The following is an 18,853-nucleotide window of genomic DNA, read 5'->3' as shown; positions in this document are numbered from 1 at the left end:
TGACGAAATGTCTGAGAACAAACCTACCAGCTCAGCAAGCAAACTTACAACCTGAACCTCAAGCTGAGCTCCAAGTCTCAAGAACTGCAAACATAGATCCTTGGTAATATACAGGATCACAGCTGATTTAAATTTAAAACAAAGCTTTTACCTCGTTGAACCGGTTGCTGCATTGCTACATTGTCCTCAGCCCCTAGATTGCTATGACGGCGCTGCAATTCAATCAAAGACTGCCTGTAAATTCAATTAAACATTTGAGAAGTCAATCTTTCAGGTATCAGTGAAACAAGGATTATGAGATAGTACATTAGTTGTGAACCTTAAAGACTAAGATCATTTAAACAGCATAGTACGTTATTTCGAATCACAGTTTAATGTATTACAAATGTTGAACATAAAATAGTACCAGTCAATATTTCATTGTTGATTGAAAAAAACTAAAATGATTCAATTGAACTTTACTGGGCTTTGGCAGCTGACTAAATTTATCATTTACATCTTAAATAATTTCTTTTACCTAAGAGATCTTGCTGATTGATGTTAGACTATAAGAAATCAAAGCAGGAGTAGGCCATTCATGCCTTAAGCCTGCTTTGCCATTCAACAAGATTGTGGTGATCTGCCACAGTCTTCAACTCCCCTTTTGTACCAGCTCAGCATAGCTGTTAGAATTTTGAAATATCAAGGAATTATCTATATTTTTATATATTTCAGTGACCCAGCATCCACACACTGATTTCTATCCATTCATTATCCATCTTAGATAGCAAGGTACAGACAGAATGAAGCAAAGAAAGTGTATATTAGAAGAACTACTGTAAAATGTCATGTTCCCCGTTTGTTCTTGATACATTAACCATAGACAACGTTTTAGTTTGTTCTGCAATAACTGTTTTCATACAGTTACAAGTTCAGACAAACAATTTTAACAGGTTAGCATTTACCATTATTTATGTAGAACAATGCAATTTGATACAGATCAGCGATTCTCAAACCTTTTCATCCCCAATTAGACAGGACTAGAGAGCCCATGGACCACCACCTATCTACCCCAACCAATTTCCCTTGCCACTATAAAGAAAAAACTCAGAAATAAAGGAGCTTATGGAAACTACTTTTATTTTGTTGCTTCTCTCTAATTCAGCGTAATAAATGATATTTATTTTAAAAATGATTATATTAATTCATGCCAGAAGTAAGTATAGATGTTTTCATATGAAAAACATTAATGCAAGAACATGTTTATTTGAAATATTCTAGTTAGTGTTATAAAATTAACATGATAATTCTCTTCTGAGAAACCAATGCTTATCTTACATTTGTTAATTAAGCCTCATCAAGTCTAATACAAATCTTGGTTATAATCTTACACTGAAATATCTTGTTCTCCATGTGGCTGCTGGCTGGTTTGTGTGACATTACGTGAATGATGGAGACAAATCTTTTGGCCTGATCTATTATGTTGGCCTCAGACATGGTGCTGTGCATGAATGACATGCATTTTTTAGGGACATCTACTGGGCTGTGAGGGAGAGAGTTCCAGGATTCTAACACAGTGACAGTGAGGGAACAGTGATAGATTTCCAAATCAGGATGGTGAATGGCTTGGAGGGGAACATTTGGGTGGTGTTCTCATGTATCAGCTGCCCTTGACTTCCTTAGTGGCAAGTGAGGTTGAAAGGTGTTGTCTCAGGATCTTTGTCAAATTTGTGCAGTCATCTTGTAGACGGTATGCACCACTGATGAAGGAAATCAATATTGACCATGATATTTGCTTTGTCCTAGACAGTGTTGAGCTTGACTGTTGTTTTTCTGCCCCCATCCTAGCATGTGCAGCAAATTTCATCACAGTCTTGACTCTTGGTTTTTAGATGTGGACAAACATCAGAGAAGGGGGGGGGAAGTGAAGAAGGGCTTATGCCCGAAACGTCGATTCTCCTGTTCCTTGGATGCTGCCTGACCTGCTGCGCTTTTCCAGCAACACATTTTCAGCAAACATCAGAGAACCAAGGCATGAGTTACTCATGGCAGAATTCCTAGCTTCTGACCTGCTCTTGTAGTCTCAGTAATTATATTGTTAGTTCAGTTCAGTTTCTGGTCAATAGTAAAACCCAGGATGTTGAAAGGTGGAATACAGCAATGCTCAGGGAATGGTTAGATTTTCTCTTGTTGGAGATGGTAATTATCTGGCATTCGTGTAGCACAAATGTTACTCGCAGTTATCAGTTCAAGCTGGATGTTGTCCAGGTGTTGCTCCATACGGAAATGGGCTACTTCAGTATTCAAGGAGTTGTGAATTGTGCTGAACATTATTCAATCATCAGTGAATTTTTCAATTTCCAACCTTACGAAGAAAGGTGGTTATGGATGAAGCAGCTGAAAATAGCTGCGTCTAGGACACTACCCAAGGAGTCAACCTAATGCTTCAAAATTTACATTCCTCACTTACATTCTTAATTTCTTTTACTTGTGGATATGCTACAGCAGCAACACAACATTTGTTAAATTTTTCAAAAATTCTTGGAATGATGATTCTGTTCCCTGTTTGTTTCCCTTTAAGTGAAAACAACATTGAGATTTCTTGTAATTTAAACTATAATTGCAAAGAGTGCTTCAATATTGAAGCAGTTTACAATAGTAGCTTGACTCCTCGAGAGCAATTAGGTATACAGGATAAATGCTGATCTTATCAGTGATCTTCACATTCCACTGACAATAAATATTCAAGACAAAATCTTGCAATACATTTTTGATCAAGTTTTTCTTCAAGACATCATGAAATACCTGCTAAATGCATCCAGTTCCTCCTTCATCTTTGTGTTTTCTTTCATGAGCAAATTCACCCTTTCAGCCAGTGACTCCTTTTCTGCATGAATTGCTTCTCGAGCTGCTCTTTCAGCATGGAAATCTGCACTATAAACATCAGCCTACCGGAAAACAGAAATGACAGCAGTAATAACATTTATTGTAAACATGCATTCAATATTGTGAGCTGCCACACTAGCCAATTAGTACCAAATTTAAATCTGTATTACCTAAACTTAGAAAATACAATTTGCACATAATTTCGTACAATCCTGAAGTTATCAAATTCTAGTCCTGTATGATTTTGGGATATAATGCTTGAATTTCTAGCCACTACAATGGAGGTGTTTTGTAATTAATGCTCTGAAAGTGCTCACCTTGAATAATAAGATTTCCTGTATGTTTTGCTTCTGTCAATTTCAAGACAGGCTTATTGATTTTACTGAAATTAGCAAAATGAATGAGTAATGCTTATATACTTTTATAATTATAGAACATTACAGCGCAGTACAGGCCCTTCGGCCCTCGATGTTGCGCCAACCTGTCATACCAATCTGAAGCCCATCTAACCTACACTATTCCATGTATGTCCATATGCTTGTCCAATGACGACTTAAATGTACTTAAAGTTGGCAAATCTACTACCGTTGCAGGCAAAGCATTCCATACCCTTACTACTCTCTAAGTAAAGAAACTACCTCTGACATCTATCCTATATCTATCACCCCTCAATTTAAAGCTATGCCCCCTCGTGCTAGCTGTCACCATACTTGGAAAAAGGCTCTCCCTGTCCACCCTATTTAACCCTCTGATTATCTTATATGTCTTTATTAAGTCACCTCTTAACCTTCTCTCTAATGAAAACAGCCTCAAGTCCCTCAGCCTTTCCTCGTAAGACCTTCCCTCCATACCAGGCAACATCCTAGTAAATCTTCTCTGCACCCTTTCCAAAGGTTCCACATCCTTCTTATAATGTGGTGACCAGAACTGTACACAATACTCCAAGTGTGGCCGCTCCAGAGTTTTGTACAGCTGTAGCATAACCTCATGGTTCCAGAACTCAATCCCTCTCTTCATAAAAGCTAAAACACTGTATGCCTTCTTAACAACCTTGTCAACCTGGTTGTAACTTTCAAGGATCTGTGTACCTGGACACCGAGATCTCTGCTCATCTACACTACCAAGAATCTTACCATTAGCCCAGTACTTTGCATTCCGGTTACTCTGACCGAAGTGAAGCATCTCACACTTGTCCGCATTAAACTCAATTTGCCACCTCTCAGCCCAGCTCTGCAGCTTATCTATGTCTCTCTGTAACATACAACATCTTTCGTCACTATCCACAACTCCACCGACCTTAGTGTCATCTGCAAATTTACTAACCCACCCTTCTACGCCCTCATCCAGGTCGTTTATAAAAATGACGAACAGCAGTGGACCCAACACCGACCTTTGCGGTACACCACTAGTAACTGGACTCCAGGATGAACATTTCCCATCAACTACTCTGTCTTCTTTCAGCAAGCCAATTACTGATCCAAACTGCTAGATCTCCCACAATCCCATTCCTCCGCATTTTGTACAATAGCCTACTGTGGGGAACCTTATCGAATGCCTTGCTGAAATCCATATACACCACATCAACCGGTTTACTCTCATCTACCTGTTTGGTCACCTTCTCAAAGAACTCAATAAGGTTTGTGAGGCACGACCTACCCTTCACAAAACCATGCTGACTATCCTTAATCGAATTATTCTTTTCTAGATGATTATAAATCCTATCTCTTATAACCTTTTCCAACACTTTACCAACAACTGAAGTAAGGCTCACTGGTCTATAATTACCAGGGTTGTCTCTACTCCCCTTCTTGAACAGGGGAACCACATTTGCTATCCTCCAGTCCTCAGGCACTATTCCTGTAGACAATGACGATTTAAAGATCAATGCCAAAGGCTTGGCAATCTCCTCCCTGGCTTCTCAGAGGATCCTAGGATAAATCCTATCCGGCCCAGGGGACGTATCTATTTTCACGCTCTGCAGGATTTCTAATACCTCTTCCTTGTGAACCTCAATCCCACCTAGTCTAGTAGCCTGTAGCTCAGTATTCTCCTAGACAACATTGTCATTTTCTAGAGTGAATATTGTTGAAAAATATTCATTTAGTGCTTCCCCTATCTCCTCTGACTCCACACACAACTTCCCACTACTATCCTTGATTGGCCCTCATCTTACTCTCGTCATTCTTTTATTCCTTAAATACCTATAGAAAGCCTTAGGGTTTACCCTGATCCTATCCGCCAACAACTTCTCATGTCTCCTCCTGGCTCTTTTAATTCTTCTCAAGACTGTAGCAATCTTCACACATGGAATAAATACTTGAAGAACTGAGCTTCTAGAGTTGGTATTCACTGCTGGCATTTAATTGTAAAATTGACACAAAACATAATAGAGTTGTACTTAGCTATTGTCTGACAATGTGTTTCTGGTCTAGCTCTGGACAGTTGATTAAACAGTGCTGAAAATGTGTTGCTGGAAAAGCGCAGCAGGTCAGGCAGCATCCAAGGAGCAGGAGAATCGACTTTTCGGGGTGATTAAACAGTGCCTTCCTTGCTTCCAAACATTTTGACGATTCTCATTATATGTGCCAGACCTATTACAGCAGCACAAGTTTTCCTATTTTATAAACCACACCTATACTTTTACTAACCAAAGCACATGGAGTGCAACAATTCAAGAAGGCAGCTTACTCTTTTAAAAAGTAACTCATGATGGGCAATAAATGCTGGCCCAGCCAGTGACTGAATAAAAAAATTTCAATAACCATAACTGGCTACTTTTTCAATAACTTCGCTTCATTTGTGTCTGCTGCTGACTTCTAATGCACATTAACAGTACTTAACTTTTATTTGATATTCAACCAAATACTACCCTACATCCATTCAAAACAGGTACACGCTGTTAAAATGAAACCAAAGAATTAAAACCATGCAATGAACAGGCAGGAACCCTGTCATGAGTACATTAAGTAGACGTTCTACTCATCTATTGGTTTGCAGCGTTGCCCTCATGGTAATTAGCATTTTTGAAAATATACAATTATGATTACAACACACAATCTTGTGTCATAGAGATGGAAACATACCCCTCGGTCCAACTCGTCCATTAAGCATACAAGATAAATGGTGATCTTATCAGTGATCCTCACATTCCACTGACAATAAATATTCAATGCAAAATCTTGCAATATATTTTTGAGTCAAGTTTTTCTTCAAGACATCATGGAATACCTGCTAAATGCATCCAGTTCCTCCTTCATCTTTGTGTTTTCTTTCATGAGCAAATTAACCCTTTCAGCCAGTGATTGATATCCCAACCCAATCTAGTCCCACTTGCCAACACCCAGCCCATATCCCTCTAAACTCTTGCTTAACATATACTCATCCAGATGCCTTTTAAATGTTGCAATTGTACTCATTTCCATTCAGCACATTACAGCAGCAGTTCAATCTTGGAATAATGATACATTGCTAAATATTTTCCACCCAAGGCAACATTTTGTTGATTGGGAGGGAGAGTTCAGTTGGAGTGTAGGGATGGCTTTTGGCACAAAGTACAAGAATGTGTTTTAATTCGTTCTTGGAATATGGTGGTCATAAGGAATGCAAATATTTATTGCCATTCCTAATTTCACTCAAATGCAGCGAACATTTTGAATCATTTGAGTTCATGTAGTGTAGGAACACCCATAGTGCTGACAAAAAAGGAATGTCAGAATTTTGACCCAGTGCCATTAAAAGTAATGGAACTTAGTTTGTGACGGTGCTGCTCCTTTAACAAGGTTATGTTGTCCTTGGGTTTTTTTCCCCCAGGTTGTACAGACACAGTTTTTGAAACATCTGGGGTTGATCTAAATGAAGAACCTTTGAAGTTTTTTTTCAAAAAACACTTGTACAATAAAAGTGTAGTGGACAGTTCTCCCAGCTCAGTTTATCTCTGGTTTGGTTTTAGCAAGCAATCAGTTGTGAAGCTGCTGGACCCAAAGAAGCAGGTTAATGCTGATCCTCCCTCTTTCTGACATCTCTCCTGTAAGAACCTGCGTTGAATTTTTCCTTTTTTTGGCAAAGGGGTGTTTATGGGGATTGTTACAAGTATTTGGAACAGCATCATTAAACTGGGATAATCTGTTGGGTTTTCGAATCGGTTATTATTCTGTATTCTGTTCTCTTTTGTTTGTGTTTCATTTGGTAATCTTGCAAATTGTTCTGTTTAAAACTAAGTGGTTGGACCAGCTGCATCACTCCTGGAATATCCACTTGACCTGCTTAAAACAACGAGCAAAGTTAGGATTCGGGCTACTTTCTTGAACTGTTTTGAGAGGGTCTGGCCTGGTCCATAACAAGTATGCAACTTCTCCTCGGCAACTGCTGCCCTTTTTCTCAGTTGTAGAGTTCGCAGCTTTGGAAGATGTTGTTAAATAAACCTCGGAGAGTTGCTGGAGTGCAGCTTGTACCACAGTGTGTCGGTATTGAAAGGAGTGAACGTTAATATAGTGGATTGGGTGCCACTCCTGTGGGTCTGCTTTGTTCTGGATCATTTTGGGCTTCTCGTGGCCAGTGGAGAGTATTCTGTCACAATTTTAACTTGTGTCTTGTAATGTCAGACAGTGACTGGGGAGTCAAGATGTGAGCTACCTGTCACAGAATTCCACAATCTCACCTTGTAGCCATAGTATTGATACATCTGGCTCAGTTATGTTTTGGGTTATTGGTAATGCTTGGGATATTGATGGAAGGAGATTCAATAACAGTAATGCCACTCGAATATTAAAAAAATGAAGCTCAATACAATTTTAAATGCTTCTAAATAAGCAAAATACCACTTCACCTGTGCTCGGAACACAGCCACAGTTTCTATTTCCTCTTCTTGTTTTATAATTGTCTGCTTCATTTCATCAATCTTTTGCTGCTTTTCCACCAAGGCTTTCTCAGCCATTTCTAACTGATTTGAGATATCGGCTAAATCAGCATTGTTTGCGTGCTGCATAAAGAAAGCAGGACAAAAGACATGCATACTTAACACAGAAGTAATAACCAAATTGAACTTTCACAACAATCCCAACCAGCTAACAATGGCAAATAAAATTGAGAGGAAAAACAAATTGCTTTCATTTTCTCCTTTTATAAATAAACCTAAGTGTGACAAAAGGGCATAAGTTTTAGATCAGCTTTATTACAATAAATTACCCCACTCAGTTTCTTTGGCTTTTTAGCAATCCTTTGTTCAGCTGATGAACTGAGCTACTCTTGTGCTCTAAGCAATACTAACGATGGAAAGTTAAGATGCAAATTGTATTTTAATGAACAATATTAGAAACAGACATGGAGTGGCTAACAAAACATTCCTCAAAGGTAAAAATAATAATTAGTACATCTTAATTGCAGTTTTCTTTCAAAGAAAAGAAATTTCAAAATCTAACCTGTGCTTTTAGGTTGTCTGCTTGTTGTTCAACAGTCCTCGTTAGTTCAACAATGGCTTGCTGATTTGCTTCCATTGTTCTTTTAGCTACATCCAGGTCAATAGATATATCATTGATTTTCTCCAAGTTTTTACTCTGTTAATATTAACACATCACATTGGGATTCAGAGAAAACATATTTGATACTAAAAAATGATGACAACTGCTACCAGGCAGATATTTTCAGGTGATATCACCATATTTACCACCGAGTTACAGAATTTCAAGTAATATTCCATATTAAGACGCAATTACAATATTTGATCAGATTTTGTTTTCCCAGAACAATTGTTATTGCACACGTATTGATGGAGGTGTGGAAGAGGTCTAGGATTAAATGGGAAGTGTAATGGAAACAAAGTAGCAAAGAACAGTACAGCACAGCTACAGGCCCTTCAGCTCATCAAAACTACAATGACATGTGATGCCTTTCTAAACTAAAAACCTTTTGCCTCTACACTGTCTGCATCCCTCTCTTCCCTGCCTATTAATATATCTTTCAAGATACCTCTTAAATGTTACCATTGTATCTGCCTCTATCAGCACCTCCGGCAGTGAATTCTAGGCATTTAGCATGGTCTGTGTAAAAAAAACCTCTCACATCTCCTTTAAACATACACCCTTTTACCTTAGACCTATGTTCCCTTGTAATGGACATTTCTACCCTGGGAAAAGGACTCCATTCTATCCATGCCTTTCATAATTTTGTTAACTTTTATCAGGTTGCCCCTCAGCCTTCGATGTTCCAAGTGAAAGCAAACCCTCTTTGTCTAATCTCTCCTCATACTGATACCCTCCAAACCAAGCAACATCTTGTTTCTATACCCTTTCCAAAGCCTCCACATCCAGTAGTGTGATGACCAGAACTGTACATAATATTCCAAATGTGGCTTAACTAAAGTTCTATACAGCTGCAAAATGACTTGTCAATCTTCATACTGTATGCCCTGACCACTAAAGGCAGCACGCATTGTGCCTTCTTGACCCCTTATTCACTTGTGTTGCAACTTTCAGGGAGCTATGGACTGTATGCCTAGCTCTCTTCAATGTTGATGCTACAAAGGGTTCTGCTATTTACTGTATCTCTCCTGCAACAGATCTCCAAAATACATCACCTCACATTTGTCTAGATTAAACTCCATCTGGTATTTCTCCACCCAAGTCTCAAGCCCACGTCCTGCTGTATGCTCTGGCAATCCTTCTCAATATCTGCAGCTCCCCCAATCTTAGTGTTGTCTGCAAACTTACTAATCAAGACAATTACATTCTCCTTCAAATTATTTACATATATTACAAACAACAGGGATCCCACTGATCCATGTGGAACATCACTGGTCACAGAACTCCAATCTGAAAAATATCCTCCCACTGCTACTCGCTGTCATCTGTGACAAAGCCAGTCCCGTATCCATCTTACCAGCTCACTGCAGATCCCATGTGTCTTCACGTTTTGTGTCAACTAGGCATGAGGGACCTTGTTAAAGTCCATATAGACATTTACCGCACTGCCCGCATCTTTGTCATTTTCTTTAAAAAAAACTAAATCAAGTTTGAGAGATGTGACCTTCTCCACACAAAACCATGCTGCTTATTGCTAAATAGGCATATTTTTTCAAACGATTGAGAATCACGTGTAGGTTGGACCAGGTAAAAGGTGACAGATACTTTCCCACCAGGATATTTCTGAACTAGATGGGTTTTTACAACAATCAACAGTAGTTACACAGTCACCATTAAGCTAGCTTTTCATTTCAGCTTTCTCAATTGAATTCAAATTTCACTAACGCTCTGTGATGAAATTCGAATTTATGTCCTCAGAACATTAACCCAGACTTCTGGATTACACTGCCACTTTGCCGTCACCTTCCCCTAGGCGGACTTAAAAGATGTTATACTGTTCTGAAGGTGACTAAGGGAATCAGCCCTGATCAACAATTCTCTTTTTACAGATTCTCTTGTACTTAGCACACTGCTGTTTCTGGGATTTGGTATGCACAAATTCGCTTTCACATTTTGAAATGCCCGGAAGTTGTGAAAGAGGCTGCAAAAATACAAGTTTTTCTTTGCATTATGCAGATTGCAAAACCCAATCCCAACAATAGCGCTGCCCCTCAAAACAAAAGGCAATTCTGAAGGAGAGATGGAAAGATTCAAAGTTTGCTTTTGTGGAAATGTTAATAGAAAAGATATTTTTTAGAATGTATAATACCACCCACAAACTCTTTCCTTCTGGTTAATTGTTGGAAGTGCAATTTTACAGTTGATGATGGAAAATGGCGCTTGATGAATATTAACATTCAGCTAAAGACTACTTAGAAATTGTAAGAATGGTGCTTCTCATAAATACGTAAATTCAAGAACTTCTTTTAAGTCACACTCTCGATAACTTATGGTTTTAAAAGAAAGTGACATCTCAGCTCAAACAATATATTAAAGGTATGAGGTTAGAGTCTGTCTGTATCCTAATCTTGATTCAGACTGGTTCTATCTCCAAAGTAGGAGTTTATAAAATGTTATATGGATTGATTGGCTGCAGGTTGTGCGCTTTTTGAGCAAAAATACAATTCTGCAAGTGCAAATTCACCCCATAGACTTGTGTGTGTATGCGTGTGCGTACATGCTGGGGGGAAAAGAGAGTGTGTGTTTGCGTGGGCATGCTTGTGCCTGACTGCGACGGAATATAAGCCTGTGAGAGGGTGTGTGTGTTGGTGTGTATATATGTGTCTTGAGACGGAATGTGTTTACAAGAAAGGGTCTGTGTGAGTGTGAGAGTATGTAAGAGTGTGTATGACTGTAGTGGGGTCACTTGTAGTGTGACATGAAACCAAGGTCCTGGTTGAGGCCATTTTCATGGGGACCGAACTTAGCTATCAGACTCTGCTGACTGAACCAGTCTGAGTCAAGATTAGGATACAGACAGACTCTAACCTTACACCTTTAATACATTGTCTGAGCTGAATGTCACCTATATCCAAATATAAAACCTTAAGTTATCTCAAGAATATGACTTAAAAGTTGTTCTGGGATTTACATATTAGTGAACTGAAACCTGTAACCCATTCTAAAACATGAAAAACTTAACAGCAATCTAGTTTGTTCAATGTATCATTTTAATTGCACAACACTGATCTTTTGCTATAAATTGTGTGTCTTATGATCCTGCCCCAATAGTTACCTGATGAAGGAGCAGCACTCTGAAAGCTAGTACTTCCAAATAAACCTGTTGGACTATAACCTGGTGTTTTAACTTTGTCACCCCGGTCTAACAACGGCACCTCCACATTTTAGAACGGAGATAAGGAGAAACTTCTTCAACCAGTGAGTGGTGAATCTATGGAATTCATTGCCACAGAAGGCTATGGAGGCAAGGTCATTGAGTTTATTTAAGACAGAGATAAATAGGTTCTTGATTGTCAAGAGGATCAAGGGTTACAGGGACAAAGTGGAAGAACAGGGTTGAGAAATTTCTTCTTGGAGCAAAGGTCAACCATTCACGTAGCAGAGTGGTCATTTAAATCCAATCACTTCAAAACCGTACCAGAATTAGAGTCATAGAGATGTACAGCACAGAAACAGACCCTTAGGTCCCACTCGTCCATGCCGACCAGATATCCTAACCTAATCTTGTCCCATCTGCCAGCACTTGGCCCATATCCCTCTAAACCCTTCTTATTTATATACCCATCCAGACACCTTTTAAATGTGATTGTACCAGCCTCCACCACTTCCTCTGGCAGCTCATTCCATACACACACCACCCTCTGCATGAAAAAGTTGCCCCATAGGTCATTTTTATATCTTTCTCATCTCACCCTAAACCTATGCCCTCTAGTTCTAGACTCCCTCACCCCATGTCTATTTATCGTATCCATGCCCTTCATGATTTTATAAACCTCTGTAAGGTCACCCCTCGGCCTCGATGCTCCAGGGAAACAGTCCCAGCCTGTTCAGCCTTTCCCTGTAGCTCAAACCCTCCAACCCTGGCAACATCCTTATAAATCTTTTCTGAACCCTTTCAAGTTTCACAACATCCTTCTATTAGGAAAGGTTGCATCAAAATATCTTGCTTAGAATGTTGCAATGGTACAATTACACAAATTTCTATTTCTTGCCATAAAGGTTTTACATTTTGGAAGAAAATGATCTTTCAGTCTCTTTGTTCAAGACACTGCGTAGTGAACACTTGCAATAGCCATTACAGAAGGGAGAAAATAATAATTAAAGATAGGATAGCAAATTCATGAACAGTGATTGCTGAAATAATATTAAAAGCAATGGGGTTTGGGAGATTGAAATCAGTCTATGTCAGCAATGTGATCAGACTCATCATAAATTGTCGGATGATTCCTTTTTTTGCCCGAAATTCAGAGTTTACTGAAGACTTTCATTTCGTTTGGCTTGAAACTGCTGAGTTAAAAAATTGGTTACCAATTTGCAATGACGACACCTCACACTATCAATACAGACCAATTTTACCCCTAGATCTCCCAATCCTTTTGTGTAAAAGGTTTGGTAGCTGTGAGAATAGCAATATAAAATCAGCATAATTCATTTTAAAGGCTTGCAAACGCATCATCCCAGATTTTACTGTCTCTGTTTTGAAATTCATACACAGGTTGTGTGATTATTATGACCCCAGTTGATTGTAGGACAAGTCGGATCCCAGATTGACAATTATATATTTAATTTTTGTAGTTGACTACAATGATGGCTAGTCACTGAAACATTTTCATTTGAGGTTGTAGATTTTTTTTAAACAACAGGACATAATTTTATTACACAAAAGAAAGGAAATCAGAGCTATATTATATTTGTAAAGATCTTAACACAAGATCTTTACCATGAACTAGAACACACTTCGGAAGGTTCCCCTGAACTGAACTGAAAAACTACTGCCAAGAGAAACTTTCCATTTTAAACTAAGTTCATGTTTTCTTCTGAATCTAAGTCAACACAAGACTAATGGCTTTGTTCTGTTTACTCTGCCTGTCATAATTCAAGTGTACAAACATCGCCATTTACACTACAGACATCTGCCAAGCACTGACTGCAGTCAAGGTTTGGAACTGATGCAATTAGGTCACTGACCCATAATGACTTTCTGACATTTTAAAAGAGGTCACAGAACTAACTCATATTCATCTGCGTCTCTTTCAAAATCCAAATGCAAAACTATTATGCATGTTTCATCGCACTGAATTTGTTGGTCCTTAAACCCTTTCAAACTGAATTACAGTCCAGAAACTTTTCCAGATTATTACTATGCTCCTGTGATTCCAAACTTTATGGACAACACCCATAACTACCTTCTTAATCCCAGCTTTACTTTGCCCTTATTTTGAATGTAGTCAGATCAACATAATAAACTTACGGATTTGCTTGCACACTGAAGAATACATTTTTGTAGTGGTGAAAGGAGTAAGCAAATGTCCACCTGCTCTGCAATGAAGCAGTTAGTATAAAATGGAACTTTTAAACTGTAGGTAATAGTGTAACTGGCACTGCTGCAAATAAAAAACTGAAACTCTACTAAAGGACAATGCCTGGAATAACGAGCTGGACCTTTTTGGAGCACAGCCAGCTTTTTGCACCCTTCATCTTTAACTTCCGCATTATAATTTACTGGAGGTATGAGCTGATTAATGATATGGAAGTAAACAAAGCAACCACGTGTTGTGAACTAATTAGTTAACTGTATTCAAAGATACATTCCGCCTCCCCCCCCAGTGACATTTTAATTTAATCTTCAGTTTTCTTTCGTTACAAATGCTCAAACAGGGTGGTGCATTGGTAGGACCAGAAGAAACAGGTTCTGCTTTTACTTTCAATTTAGTTTTCTGATTTTAGCAACAATATTCAAATGCATGTAAAGGAGAATCTGCCAGGACGTAGCTGTGTTTTATAGTATGCAGATAGTTATAGTCATAGAGATGTAAATAAAACTCTAACTAGAAAATGTATAAAGTTAAAAATCACTCCACCAGGTTATAGTCCAACAGGTTTAACTGGAAGCACTAGCTTTCGGACCGCTGCTCCTTCATCAGGTGGTTGCCTGATGCTCCAAAAGCTAGTGCTTCCAATTAAATCTGTTGGACTATAACCTGGTGTAGTGTGATTTTTAACTTTGTACACCCCAGTCCAACGCCGTCATCTCCAAATCATAGAAAATGTATGCCTAGAGTTTGTCTAAAACTTTAACTTGCAGTGAATTACCAAGGAGGAAATGGGGTATTTGGGAATTCAGTGAAGAGTGGGACCATCTGTCTGTTTCCTTCACCAACGAGACTGAAGGGTTGAGAAAAACTGGGGAAGTCACTGATAAGGAATTTCAGACAATTAAACTGGGTATAAAAGAGTAAGAAGGAGACAAGGAAAAAAGTAAGATTAACATTATAGTAACAACCATCACACCAACAATTTAGTCAATTATTGGTCAGTAATGTGCAAAACCACAAAATTCTGGTGATACTAATTGTGCAAAGCAAACAATGTTGTAACATAAATTGATCAACAACCTCTGGAATTATGGAATCCCTACAGTGTGGAAACAGGCCCTTCGGCCCAATAAATCAACACCAACCCTCCGAAGTGCATCCCACCCAGACCAGTATCCTACCCTATTACTCTACATTTTCCCCTGACTAATTCACCCAACCCACACATCTATTTAGGCAATTTAGCATGGTCAATTCACCGAACCTGCACATGTTTGGATTGTGGGAGGAAACCCACGCAGACATGGAGAGAATGTGCAAACTCCACACAGACAGTCGCCCAAGGCTGGAATCGAACCCAGGTCCCTAGCACTGTGAGGAAGCGGTGCTAACCGCTGAGCCACTGTGCTGCCCCACTGGAGACTGTGTACCTCTCAAGCCACTGAACCAGTTAGCCAGTTTAAGAAAAAGCCAGATTTTACTGGACAAATGATTTGTCAAATCTTTTCAAAGACGCTATGTTTGCAAAGCTGAGTATTTTCAACTTTTTCTGTTTTAGAATTTTCTCATACCTGCTAACTTAGATGGATACATTATATATTTAATTTTTGCAATTGGTTATGATGGTTAGTCACAAAGATTTTCATACAAGGCTGCAGATGTTCCTTAATAAAAGAACATCATTTTATTACACAAGAAAAAGAAAACAGAGCTACACATTAAAGTTATAACAAATGCAAACATCAAAATAAGGTTTCAATCTGTTTCCAAATAACATCCATTCCAGTGACTCAATCCCAGAAAAATCTCAGCTTTTAAATCTTTACTTAACTGAGGCTTTCCAGCTTAATTTTCATGAACTGGAGTTCACTCTGCTTACTTAAGTGTTAAATTAGCTTATTCAACAAAAAAAAACACAGGGACATGATCTGATCTGTGGTACACAAACTTCACTGTATATGTTCCATTTTGTTTAATAACACAGATAGACAAATTAATTGTTGAATACAAGTGATGCTATCTGTGAAACATTATCAGCTAATCATGCTGCTGTCTCTCAGACTGTCATGATGATGGGCTGTCCTAACCTTCATGGTTGAGGAATCAGAGTGAGATTTTGAAGGTCTACTACACAGTCTGTTTTAGATTACTTACAGTGTAGAAACAGGCTCTTCGGCCCAACAAGTCCACACCGACCTTCCGAACAGCAACCCACCCAGACCCATTCCCCTACATTTATCCCTTCATCTAATACTAGAGGCAATTTAGTATGGCCAATCCACCTAACCTGCACATTTTTGGACCTTGGGAGGAACCGGAGCACCCGGAGGAAACCCACGCAGACACTGGGAAAATGTGCAAACTCCACACAAACAGTTGCCTGAGGCGGGAATTGAACCCAGGTCTCTGGCGCTGTGAGGCAGCAGTGCTAACCACTGTGCCACCCAGTTTTCTTTTATATCTGGGAGGCAACTTATAACAATGGACTATTCATATCTTGGACCTTAACATTTTGCAAACTCACCAAGTACATGGTTAACTTAATGATCAGTTAGAAATCTGTATTTTCTATGAAATACATTTCAGCAGATAGATTACCATGAACAATGATATTCAGATATTTATTAGTGAAGCAGAAGTGTAAAAAAAAAACTATTAGATGTATAAATTGCTAATGTATAACTGGGAATACTGTATATTAATGCTGCCTGACCTGCTGTGCTTTTTCAGCAACACATTTTCAGCTACTGTATATTAATACCAGTTAGCTTTGCTATAATTGTCAAGTCAGAACAAGAATGAAAAATATCATTTTTTGCTCTATACTGTGGAGTTCAGAGAAACAAACAGCACTTAATTGAATCTGGATTGCTACTCCAGGTGAGATGTACATCTAAGATTCAACAAATCATCACTGTGGGATATAGATAAAGTAGTGTTACTTCTGTAATTATAATTACTTGTGCAAGGTAAATGAACTCAAACCAGTGTGTAATTGTTTCAACTAAGAGCTGAGTCAACAAGAATGCAAACTATGTGGAGGAAATACATAATTGTTTATGTAATAGCTAAAATTGTATGCAAGAATGAAATGTGACTGCAAAACAATTGTAGATGTTACAGACAAATAGATAAGGTGCTGTGAGGATGTAGGTTAAGCCAGATATGCTTGCACAAGCAGTAGTTATAAGCATCTGTTTCCCACTTTTACAGAAACACAGGAACAAACCCCAATTAAAAGGTCATAAGGATCAGTATGGTTGGGGAAAGCACAGATGGAGGGAGTAGATAATGGTGAAGAAAGAATATACCTAACAATGGGCCACAGCGGGATGTGGTCAAACGGCCTTGTGAGGCCAGAAATAAGCATTTTGTCACAGACAAGGCCGGATAAGGCAAGCGATAAACAGGAGTAATGGGTGCCAGTCTTAGAGAAGTGGAAGATGTAAATGGGGAGGAGCAATGGGATAAAAAAAATAGGAACCAAATTGCATAAATATCGTGTATTCGTTGAATTCAGTGTGTGTGTATCCCTGCCTTGTAGACAGTGGACATCGCACCCTCTTGCAAGAGTACTACTGATTCAGATCTTGTCTCGGACTGAAATTATTGAAGTGAGTGAGCTTTGTTTCTCTCAATCACCATCGTGAAATGCAGAGTACACGACTTCAGGCACCAAGCGAGATTCAAGGAAACTACTTGAAGCTATTATACCAAGACAAATCTGTGCCACGGGCTTGACTGCACATAAATGGATTAAAATACCCATTTAAAAATAAAAACACAAAATTTGATGTGCTATGGTCTGCCTACCTAACTCGAAAGAAATCAATGAAAGTACACACTAAGCATGGAAATATAGCATTTTGGCACGGATTTACTGACACCACCCAGTATTGTTAATTACGGCACAGTGGCTCAGTAGTTAGCACTGCTGCCTCACAGCACCAGGGATCCAAGTTCAATTAAGACATCATGTGCTCGTCCTTCTGTACACTGCCTAAAACAGACTTTCATACTTCACTAGTCAAAGTGTGGTGCTGGAAAAGCACAGCCGGTCAGGCAGCATCCAAGGAGCAGGAGAGTCGACGTTTTGAGCATAAGCCCTTCAGCAGGAATTCTCCTGCTCCTTGGATGCTGCATGACCGGCTGTGCTTTTCCAGCACCACACTCTGATCTCCAGTGTCTGCAGTCTCACTTTCTCCTAGTTTCATACTTCACTAGTTAACACACACTATGGTTAACCAGAGACCACTTCATTTAGGTTGACACTTAACAAAAAGTGCTAAGTTCCTCTGTTTACAGCTGATGAACAGTGTTTTAACAATTCGAAACGTAACATGAACAAACGATAAAAATTAAATTACATGAAAACATTTAACAGCCCTTGTCTATAGCTGCATCCTAAAAGGAGTACAGCACTAGTTTCTATCCAAGATATTCAATAGTAGACATTTACACTGACTATTCATGTTAGGACTTCAAAACTGTTCAGCCTATTTACAAATAGAAACTCTAAATTTGAGTGAACTGTACTGAAAAAGGGCAAGATAAAAGTACTGAATTTCTAAAAAAAAGTGCGCAGCACAAAAAATGCCAAAATCGTATTTCCCAAATAATGTACATACCTCTTTAACTTTCATTTCTTCATTAGCCTTCTTAAGGTCATTGTATTCTTGAAACAAATTATTATAGGCCTCTTGGATCTGTGCGAGTTTTCTTCTGTTTAGGTAGAAGTAAAATAAGGAATTACTAAATGAATTATGTTTTTATTTAAATATTTATACAAAATATTTTGTTTGCATAAATATTAAAAGGTAATAAATTCAGAAAATAACTTATTTTAACATTAATGCCCATCTGTTGTTCTTCTCCATCCAGGTCCCCTAATTTCCCAGCATTCTCACCAGCTGGACGGAAAACAAATTTCAAGCCAGAATTTCAGCTCATCATGCAGACTGATATCCCATTGTGGTAGTGAGACGCTATGTATTGGTAAGACTTTTTAACAGAGTGGTCCGTGTGTGGAATGAAAGAAGTAGTGGATATAGGTACAGTTACAATGTTTAAAAGAAATTTAGGTAAGTATATGAATAG

At 38.6% G+C, this 18,853-nt stretch overlaps 1 protein-coding gene across 2 annotated transcripts in view; it reads right to left on the bottom strand.

The window, feature by feature from the left end:
• optn (optineurin) overlaps positions 1-18,853 on the bottom strand; it is a 43,347-nt gene that overhangs the window by 3,969 nt on the left and 20,525 nt on the right. For both annotated transcript variants that reach the window (XM_043714169.1, XM_043714168.1), the window contains exons 10-14: positions 18,385-18,478; positions 8,283-8,417; positions 7,691-7,843; positions 2,785-2,927; positions 152-234 (exon numbers count right to left, since the gene is read on the bottom strand). In XM_043714169.1, coding sequence (XP_043570104.1) covers positions 152-234; positions 2,785-2,927; positions 7,691-7,843; positions 8,283-8,417; positions 18,385-18,478 — 608 coding nt within the window. The remainder of the gene's footprint in view (positions 1-151; positions 235-2,784; positions 2,928-7,690; positions 7,844-8,282; positions 8,418-18,384; positions 18,479-18,853) is intronic.

This window comes from Chiloscyllium plagiosum, chromosome 23 (assembly GCF_004010195.1).
Source record: "Chiloscyllium plagiosum isolate BGI_BamShark_2017 chromosome 23, ASM401019v2, whole genome shotgun sequence".
NCBI lineage: Eukaryota > Metazoa > Chordata > Chondrichthyes > Orectolobiformes > Hemiscylliidae > Chiloscyllium > Chiloscyllium plagiosum.
The sequence above is the reverse complement of the archived record's forward strand: the minus strand, read 5'-3'. Positions and strand labels throughout refer to the sequence as shown.